Genomic DNA, 10,308 nt, shown 5'->3' with positions numbered 1-10,308 from the left:
GTTGCGATGGAAACAACATGACGGTGATAAGTAATATCTTCTAATCTACATAGAAAGACGGAGAAATTAAAGAATAAAGTGTATGTTTAAATCATGTTAGCACCCCCCGAAGAGGCACAAGCTCTTACGTTGAGTCTGGATACATTCTAAATCATCAGTAAAGTCTACGACCATATTTTCGTGTGTGGTTCGGGTGCCATCGTGTGGCCTTCTGTGGGCATCGTACTTGCTTCGGCTGTTGCTTGGCTGTGGACCAAGTTCGGGGCCATCTCGTGCGAAATTCACAATTCCATATTCGTGTGTCCATCTGGTGTCAATTTCGGGACAGTGTGACAGGGGCTTTACCAAAGCAAAGCTACAACAGAGAATAGGTCACAACATGAACCTAGACAGAACAGGCAGGTGCAATGCAAAATCCTGTATCCCCGTCAGAATATCCCAAGCCCACAAAAGCATTTTGTCGTAGTCCAAACTGTGTGGATTCAAGAGGGAAATCTTCTGGCAGCCTGCAGTTTCTCCCTGAGAAAGAGCTCATTAGCTTCTCTTGGCCTCAATTGAGCTTCCCAGACATCACTTCTCTCATGCTGAATACAAATCCACCCACTTCAACAGGATTGGGACCCCCAAACACTAACCATAATCATAACCCTGACCATCTCAAACCTAAATCAAATATATAGCAACTTAATTAGTTGAACTTTTGGGGGTGGGAGCGTGCAGTGTCTGGAGGCCTGATACCCGAGGGGATCAATTCAGGACAAAAACATTGTCTCCAAATGAAAATGTTTCCTTCCTTCATTGGAGCTAAAAAGCTGGTTATCGACAAAATATACTCTTAAGCAGCATGTAAAAAGTTTTTACAAAATCCCAAGGGTCAGAAACTCTGTTCCAGACTTTGACTGCTTTACAAACCGAGTAGGCACAGATAGAGTAAAGTTCTCCCGCTATACTGTGTTGCTTTTATGGTTGTTAATAAGTTGAATTCGCAAAAACTAATGCAAAAAGTTAAACAAAATCTGTGCTCATGACAAAAACTATGAAAAGACCAAATTGAAAATTTGCTTAATTGTGTTTTTGAATTTGTCTGACCCTTTTTAGTGATGGTCCATTCAGTTTAGAAAGAGGTAAAAATGCTTAGTCTTCATTTTAATATCTTTTCAGCGAAATGTCCTCCCTCAGGTAATGACTCCTATTAGCATGAAAAATCTGATCTTTGTACACACTTATCCTTAAAGTACCTAGCAATTCGACTGAGGAGCTATTAAACTGAATCTCCTTCATTACACAAATGTTCAAAATTGGACAGTCTTTTTTTTTTGGTCCTGAAAAATCATAGGTCTCGCTCTGTAAGACTCCTCCTAACCTTCTTGAGTATACAAATATTTTCTGCTCTATTCTTTTATAAATGATAATGAGAATATTTCCTTAATCTTTATGCGGGGGTGTAACTACAAGCTGCACAATCAACCAGGCGTATTAAATGTTATTTTTATTTTTTTAAACACCCCAAAATAAACCCAAACACTGGAAACCTGGGCCAAGTGACACGGTTTTGCTCATCACGTCATACGTTCTCGTGCGCAACGGATCGCCAAGTAGGAAGTGGAGCTGTGCCTTTGCACCGCCTTCGCTGTGTTTACCTTCATTAGAACAGCTAAAGAGTGACTGCAGCCTGCTTCGTTTTTATGAAGGAGATGTCCGGTAACCAAGGCGCATGGTGTGTGTGTGTGTGTGTGTGTGTGTGTGTGTGTGGTTAAAACGAAGCAGCCTGCAGTCGCTCTTTAGCTGTTCTAATGAAGGTAAACACAGCGAAGGCGGTGTGTAAAAGGCACAGCTCCACTTTCTACTTGGCGAACCGATAACTTTCTCGTGCGCATGAGAACGTATCTCGTGATGAGCAAAACCGTGTCACTTGGCCCAGGTTGTTTCCACAGAATGGACAAAACATGTTTAACGACTATAAACACACTGCTGTCCATAGGTACCGGCGGTCTATCTCCCAAAACAAACTTAAGTTTGTCAATCACTTGCACGTCACTTCTGGTATGATGGACATTCTCTTTCCAGTTTGATTCTCTAGTTTTTAAAGTTTTTCGGCAAATGTTAAAGTGTTTCGGGACTTGTGAATTTGTTTCAGTTCTCGTAAGTGTTTTAGCTAATGTAATTTAGTTTTATAAAATTTAATTTAGTTTTTATAAAATTTAATTTTGTTTTATAAAATTTAATTTTGTTTTATAAAATGTAAATGTGTCTCTAGCTTTGTAAATGTGTTTCACACTTTGTAATTCTCGATTGCACTTCTCAGCCACCGTTAAATGTAAAGTTCTAACCCTGTTCTAACCCTGTTCTTGTGAGTGTCTCGCAGCTCACCGTTCTCCTGGCAAAAGTCTGAGTAGCTGAAATACACCTGCCTAAGTAGATGGGCATGGATCATTGGAATGTGCCATTCTCAAAATAACAGAGGGGTGTTTTTAAAGGAGCCACTTCATCCAGCACCTCTTTTTGAAGTCTTCACTTCCCTGCAGATGACCATGAGGGCCAGCATGATCATACAATCCTGCAGTTGTGAGAGGAAGTCAGTGTTTCTTAGACAGAGGAGCACTCACCATGTTCTGTGTTAGTGATGCTTTGGGCTTTAAAGCATTTCTGTGCATGTTATATATAATTAAGCTGATTCTGATTTTATAACCCATCCTAAACATTGTTAATGTGGGTAAATAGAATCCCTATTTTTTTCAACCTGCCCTGCCCTTACCGTAACCAAATCCAAACGCTACTCTACCACTTTGAAACTTCACCTTGTGCTTCTATGTTTTAAGGAATTCATGCTTAAGCCTAAACAGATTTTACGGCTTTGCTTTCTATTTGACTGATTTTAAAACAGGTGCATATGTTTTCCTGCTATTTTCTGTTTTCACAAAAAAGGCATTTTTCAATTTTACATCTACCTGTGAAGGCAAATATCAACATAGCTGGGGATGGTTGCTTTAAAGTCCACCAGACTTCTGATGTAAAAGTAATGCTTATAAAGAAATATAATTCATTCAGTTGGGATTTGTTAAATTTGACCATAATATGAACATTTAATTTGTGGTTATGTGAAGTCTCAGTTAGAAAATTGGATGACTCAATATTACATTGATCATTATTTACTGTCTATTCAGGATTTGCTCAGAGTGATGAAGCCGGGTCTGTGACAGTGTTGCACTAGGCTACTACTGAGCTGAATACGGCTTGATGGGGGAATTAAAATACGCTTGATTGGTGAAGCTAATCAAAAGCTCTTTGGAACCACAAATGCTGAATGCCTCCAATATGGCACTCTGCATTTGTGCAGCAGAATGGCTATGAGCGTGAGCGCACAGAAGTAGTAAACATACTCCATGCTAGCCTAAAGCTTTGCCGCAGGAGTGAACACGAGGCAGTGATTTATTCTGAGGGACTGGCATTACTCACATATCACACACTTAAACTGAAACTGAAATATTATATTTTTAATTATTGACCTACTAATCTTGTAAATTGTCTTTGTGAATAGCTTAATAGTGAGATTTTATACTATAAGAGCACACAAAGCTGCTGAGAAGCTTAAAGGTTTCTTTTTGGGGGGGATTCTGCTCCTGCTGCCTCCCGGGGATACCGCTCCTTCCTCCCGGGGACTTCGTGCCTGCCGCCGCTGCGCCCTCGCCTGCGGCCGGGCAGCGCTCCTCCCTGCTGGGGACCACCGGGACATTCACGCCCGTTCCCACGTCGCAGCACAGCGACCCAGCTTTCTACGGTTGGCGGATGTTGTCTTCATTCGCCACGACGCCTACCGCGGCCCCCTGCGGCCCCCTTACAGCGGCCCGTCCCATGGCCCGCCCCCCACCCCCCGGTGGGGATGCCCTCACCCTCGTTGGGGCCCCTGCCCTCTCCTGCGGCCCCCTTCCGACGGCCCGTTCAGGGTAATGCGACACAGGGACAGGTGTCCTCCGTCCTCCCATGGCCCGCCTAGGAGCAGAATCCCCGGGAGGAAGGAGCCGTGGAAAGGGAAGAGGCCAGACGGGGTCCAGAAGTGTGTTTTTTTTTTTCCTATCGAGCTCTTAAATCTTTAATCACCTGTGGTGCAGTAGAGGGAGGAATAATCGCCTATTTTGTAACAACAGCACAACCTACCATAATAAAAAAGTTATAATACATCATTTAAACTGTTATGGAGTCTGACACAGAATACAGATAGGCCTACTAAAGTCTTGCCAAGAGATGGATGTTTACAGTACAGATTGTATGCCAATAGTACAATATGATTCAACTGAAATTAAAGGATTGTTTATTCAGGTTGTTGATGCCATGACAACTTGCATTATAATTATGTTGGTAAATAAGAATGTGAGCCCTGTTAGTTGTCTTCGCTTCCACTAAAAACAAAAACAAGTACATAACAAACACAAACTCTGAGGTCCAACATCAAGGTTTATCTTTGATGCTGTAGGCATTTCAAAGCTCTGTGTATATCCTTCAGAAAACACAAAACATCACTATGCTGTGATGAAAGAGTCACATATACTCAGCCTCACATTTCTATACTGAAGCTCAACCTCTGCAGTGCGTGATTTGTATACAATGTCATTGAGAATGGTTTAATTTAAAATAATGTAAAATGAATAAAACCATAATTAGCCTACTACTTTACCCTTGATGATTATACATTGAAATGTACACGCTAATGAATATTCCTTATCTTTTTTGGACCCGGTTGAGGACAGTAAAACGTTTTTTAAGGGAATGCCTACATTGACATAATGAATGAGACAAAGATCATATTTAATACCGTGTAACAGATATGAGAAACAGTAATAGAATCTTGTTGATGTCATCTTGTACAACTACACAGTTTCTTGCTAAAGCATCTTCCCAGATTGTTCTGCAGGATGTATTTTCCAAACCAGTGGAGCAGCTATCAGTCTAATCCCTTTTGTGAGGTGAGAGATAATAAATGTTCCAACAGGTATGGTAAACTGCAGGTGGAATTGCCCAATTACCTCTGTTGTCTGTTTTTAAAGGGTAAATATGTAATGATTGTTAAAGGGCAGATAACTACTGTTGTACCTCTCGTTCAAACCTAGAGCATGTTACTTTCCTGTCCACACCCCAGTTATGATGGTGTTGTTTTTTCATTTCTTTATTAAGATCCCCATTATCACTAAGGATATGCTTTTCTCCCTGGGGCCACACACACGGTAGCCATATATAAAAGCATAACACCAAACAAAACAGCTCATCTCATTTAATGAGCAATCAACTCCTGTGTTTTTTTACTTCCTGTTAATAACCTTTCACGTACCTTTATTGATCTTGTCACTGGTACATTTCTAAAAAAAAAAAAACGTTCTAGGTAAGCACTGTAACAAACAACACACTCTTAATTTGAGGTACTGTTTCTCTCTTATATGCTATTGAGTGTGGATTTACCCTTTAATGTCCACACTAGGCTGAGTCTAGGTGCAAGGATGCAGTGTTCTCTCCCAGCTGTAGGCATGCGCAGGATGTTGGCAGGGTCCAGCAGCCTTGTTGAAACACTGACCTTTAACGCATCTTGAGACTAAAGGCTCTGCATACAAATGATGATCTGATTCCTCTGTCATTTGACCAGCCAGTCAACGTCACAGCAGATGCTGCATGCTCCCGTATAGCAGAGCTCCACCATTCCTGACCAGTGACTTTTAATTTTTATTGGAAATATTGCAGGATCTTTTTGTTTAAACCTTGTGTAGACCAAGTTCAATTGCATTGCCTTTTTGTTTTACTTGTCTGCTGTTGTAAGGTGAATGTGAAAGTGGGGAACTTGCCAATTTGTGGTTATTTAATTAATCCTATAAACAGTATAGTTTTGAAGCCAGTGCAATTTAATCAGGTATTCAATTGCATGGCCTATATTGAAAACGTAATTATGAAGATAGGAGAGTAGACTCAGATCTACACCACTTTTCTAAGAAATTATGCAACAGTGCCACCTACTGAGAGGGACCAGCACCTCCTCTGATCAGTTGATAGTCACAGGCGTAGCAATGAATTCTGAGCCACCCGGAAGAATTGTCTTTTTATTAAATAAAGGAATTGGAATGTTGTCTTCAGATAATGCTATCACATCCTGTCTTCTGTGCACACAACAGCTCAGTCGACTTTGGTGAACTTTAAAGATTGCCTTGTGAAAAAAGAGAAAACAGATGTTAGGATTTTAAATATGCATTTACTCTTCATTAAAGTGAAAGCAGAATTAACAGTAAACTGAGTTTGAAAAGCAAAACTTCAAATCTTAAATCCACTCACTGCCACATTAATGTTATAGTATGTGGGGCCTCTTTAAACCCCAGTGAAACCATACATTTAAGATCCACAGTTTCAAGCTTTAGTTAAAATGACACATGTTCATATGTATTGACTAAACTGTCCTGGGGAGCAGACAATGAATTAACTGAGCTGTTCTAGGAGACAGTACTCACTTCAAAACCAACACACTGTTAGCTTAAAACATGTATTTTATCAAGTCCAGAAATGACATAACCACTTTTTACTTTGAAATGTGCTTTACATTTATTAAGAAAACAAAATGTCTTATATGCAAACATGGTATATACACAATGCTTTTAACCAGAAAGGCACCAAAGACACATTAGCAGAGACTGCTTCTTGCTGGCTCTATAACAATGTAAAAAAACAGGACGTGATCGTCTTGAGAAGATGAGAAGTAAATCCGAACAAAACATAATTAGCAACGTATTAAGAGACTTGTAGTTTCCTCTCACGATGTAAAAATCTTTATTTGAATGGTTAAAAAAGCTAATAAGACAATAGTGGTGTTGTGATAGCTAAAATATATATTATTCATTACATAAATACAATAGTCTTAATGTAGCACATTGTATGTGTGCATTAATAACTCCCTTTTGTGGCTACAGACTGTCCACTATGTGTGCAAGGGGAAACCATTTGAGACCTTCCTAAATTGAAAGTAAAACTTCTGTCAAACTTAAGTTTTATTCATAGAACATACACATTTGTAATAAATTATTTTTAGTACATTTCTCAGGTTGTAACAGCTATATCTTGTTATTGGTATGTCTTGAAAATAAACTTGACTGTGATTGTCTGAACAATAGAGTGTTTGTGATTTACTATGATGGGAGAGCTGTATCCACATTTGGTCGCTCAAAATAAGAGTTCTTCCCCAAAACCTCAAGATCTTACCCCCGACAAGGAGCAAAGTGACAGCACCATACATCTTTGCAAGTGCTAGTAAAGCTAAGAAGTGGCACGTGTGACATAAATGAGAACGGCAGGTCAGTTTTTGCCCAGAAAACGTAAAGAGGTGAGGTAACTTCCTTCTTCTGGCATTAACACTCAGTGTATAGATGGCAGCAGCACTCCTTTCATCCTCCGTCTCTACTTTCTTCAGCTCACTTTTAGCAGCCAATGGATTATTAGGCTGTGAGGATGAGCACTCGTACCGTGATAGTGCTAAAGGTCCATGCAAATGTTTTTAACCAAAACCAAAGAATGATTCTGACATGATATCAAAAAGTAAAACAACCTTGTGTTTTGGGTAGATAAGTTTACTGTGAAAGGAGGAGGAACAGACTGTCAGCACCAATCCTCTGCCAAGCGTGGGCATCCCCGTCTGGATACACCAGAGGTCCCGCCCATAGTGCTGATACCTCTTCATGATTGGTCCCATGGGAAGAATTGCATACAGTTTGGAGAAGTGATAATTCCTTTCTTCTCTTGTTCCTATTATGTCTGTCATTTGTTTATGCTGACGGTGACATAAGATGTTGGTATGTAGCCTTCATCCCCATTGCTCCTACGGACACGGGTCCAGCCGTCCCCTTTGTCCTCCTCCACCACAGACAGAACCTCCCCCTCCTGCATAGAGATGGTCCCTTCACTGGCACCTGGAAGAAAGACAAAGTAGGTGGTAGCAAATATCCCTAGTTTGTGCATAAAAGACTACATCACAGGACTCATGATATTATTTTGACTGTGAAAGTTATCATTTGCTGACCAAAAGAGAAGCTACTTAAAGCTAGCCATTTTGCATTAGCCCCTTTTCCACTTCCTGTTGATCATTGAATCATTATATTGATCCAGATTTGTGTATCGTTACACCCCTAGTAGTTCCCGCCACAGAACACAATTTGCTATGACGATACATACACACAAAGCCAACCACACACTGTTATAGCAGGTAAATGCACTAACAGCCAAATACCATCAACGCATCTCAAAATGCCCATGTTGCTCACTAATATTCACATTTATATTTTATACATATTATTTATTTTTTAGTAACTATTGTCTTTAAATAATATAGGGGAGAAATTGTATACACATGGTAGACAGTTTAAACAGCCTGTGACATACCAGGGAAGCTGTACATGGCCGTGCATTTCCCGATAGGGGCAGTCAGTTCCTCATCTTCAAAGTCATCATCAAACTCAGCGTAGATGGCCTGGGAGGTATCAGGAGTGCTCTCATCTGAGTGAGCTCCATCAGGGCTGGAGAGAAAAACAAAGGTTTCATGTACAGAACAGACAACACATCATTGCGCTAAACACACTGTCTATTAAGAGAATTTAGTGTTACCTGAGAAGATCGTGAGCTCCATTGTTGTTGAATGTATGGCTTTTATAGCGCAACGTGTCCCCTCGAACTCCTGCCTCAGCAACCCAAGTCTACATCAGAGAGCCAAAGCATTAAGGAGAGAAAAAATACTGTTTATTGTGAAGCATTGAATAGTAGAAATACCATGTCAGGTCGAAAAATCACAAAAAGCCTCAATGGGCTCACCTCATAATGGTTAGTGATGACCTCATCATCATAAAATTACCTCGTACTTGTTGAGCTCTCCTCTGAGCCGCTCTATATTCTGGGATGTCTGGTTAATTTGGGGTGCCAGACTAGCAGGGTCTCCCATTTGGGGATTCTTTTCATAAACATCTTTCATTTTCCCCAGGGCCTCACTGAAAAAAAGAACAAAGGAGGAGGGGGGGGGTGACTTTCAGTAAAAAGCTTAGCACTCAGTAAACAACACTCTCACACACACACCAGAGTTATACACACTGATGTGCACAACAGAGACGATTATTAATACCCACGTATACAAAAGTGCACACACCTCTGATCTACTTCCTTTTGCAGCTCTTTGCAAATGTCCTCTAGTTTCTGTTGCAACCGCTTCCTGCGCTGCTCAGGAGGAAGATGGGCGAAGTCTTCTGTCACTGTAGGCTGCAAAGAGTTCACAGGGAAAGGCGTGTCAACACTGAGCGGAGTCTCACCATTGCATGGCGACAGTAACCATGTGAAAAGAAACAGACACCTCCGGAGGAACACAGCCTGCTGTTTGAGTTCAGCTAAAAGGACAATGTTTAACTGTCGAAACTTAGATTCAAATATCCTAGTTAAAAATTTGCTAGGCTTATTAATATAAAGCCTTCCATGTACAACAGTGAGCCCAACCAAAAAACACCACCCATAGACCAACACATATGATGTAACACACTCTAATCACTTTTTGTATTGACTTTTTTTAACTACAAGTTCAAGAAATAAATATTTTGGATGGAAACGGTGACCCAATAGAAGTGTAGAGACAATCAAGGCTACTTTGAAATGTGTCCTCCTGTTCTACCAATCATTTCCCTTGCTCCACCACCAGGTGGCCACCTCTTCAATACAAACTCAAGACAAGCCTTTTGCCACATAACATGATCATGTATGCTGCATGTTTGTCTTTAAACACAGAAACTATTTCAGTTTTGTCAGTTTAATAAGGTAAATTATTTAAATGCCTTGAGCTTTTGTAATGAAAAGGAGGCCATCTTGTCACACAACGGAGACCCCCACACCAGCTAAGTGGTCCATATTACCATGATCCTTTCTGGAGTAAACTTCTGAAGGAAAAAGAAACAGTATGTGTAAAGAAAATGATCATAATAGTTTAGTTTTAAAAGTTTCTTGTAGATATTTGTACATGTTTAAGTTTTCAAAATGTTGACAAGACATTCAGTCATTCTTTCATGCGCAGGAACACAGTATGATGTGTTCCTGATGAGTGGAGGTCTTCTGACCCCCAAACCTTCTCCTCTGACTCACCGATCTCCTGAGCGTCCGGAAGGAAGAGATTCTGGGTTTGACTGTCTTATTGATCTCCTTCAAACAGTACGACAGGGGGTCCCGGCCAAACTTGGGGGAATTGGGTCCATTAGCAGGCGAGGGGACGGGGGGTGTTGAGAAAGGTGGGAGCGTGGATGTAGAGAGCTAGGGTGGGGG

General features: G+C 40.7%; 1 protein-coding gene across 4 annotated transcripts in view; it reads right to left on the bottom strand.

Moving 5' to 3' along the window:
* Positions 1-6,528: 6,528 nt before the first annotated feature.
* Positions 6,529-10,308, bottom strand: part of trip10a (thyroid hormone receptor interactor 10a) — a 14,140-nt gene continuing 10,360 nt past the window's right edge. The window contains exons 10-16 of one of the 4 annotated variants that reach the window (XM_010777477.1): positions 10,132-10,296; positions 9,906-9,929; positions 9,155-9,264; positions 8,867-8,999; positions 8,623-8,711; positions 8,401-8,534; positions 6,529-7,931 (exon numbers count right to left, since the gene is read on the bottom strand). In XM_010777477.1, the coding sequence (XP_010775779.1) occupies positions 7,780-7,931; positions 8,401-8,534; positions 8,623-8,711; positions 8,867-8,999; positions 9,155-9,264; positions 9,906-9,929; positions 10,132-10,296 (807 nt within the window). In that variant the 3' untranslated portion in view covers positions 6,529-7,779. The remainder of the gene's footprint in view (positions 7,932-8,400; positions 8,535-8,622; positions 8,712-8,866; positions 9,000-9,154; positions 9,265-9,905; positions 9,930-10,131; positions 10,297-10,308) is intronic. The other 3 variants (XM_010777478.1, XM_010777479.1, XM_010777480.1) reach the window with 3 other exon arrangements.

This window comes from Notothenia coriiceps, unplaced genomic scaffold (genome assembly GCF_000735185.1).
Source record: "Notothenia coriiceps isolate Sejong01 unplaced genomic scaffold, NC01 NC01_scaffold00018248, whole genome shotgun sequence".
Lineage (NCBI taxonomy): Eukaryota > Metazoa > Chordata > Actinopteri > Perciformes > Nototheniidae > Notothenia > Notothenia coriiceps.
Note: the sequence above shows the minus strand (reverse complement) of the source record. Positions and strands in the feature narration are given on the sequence as shown.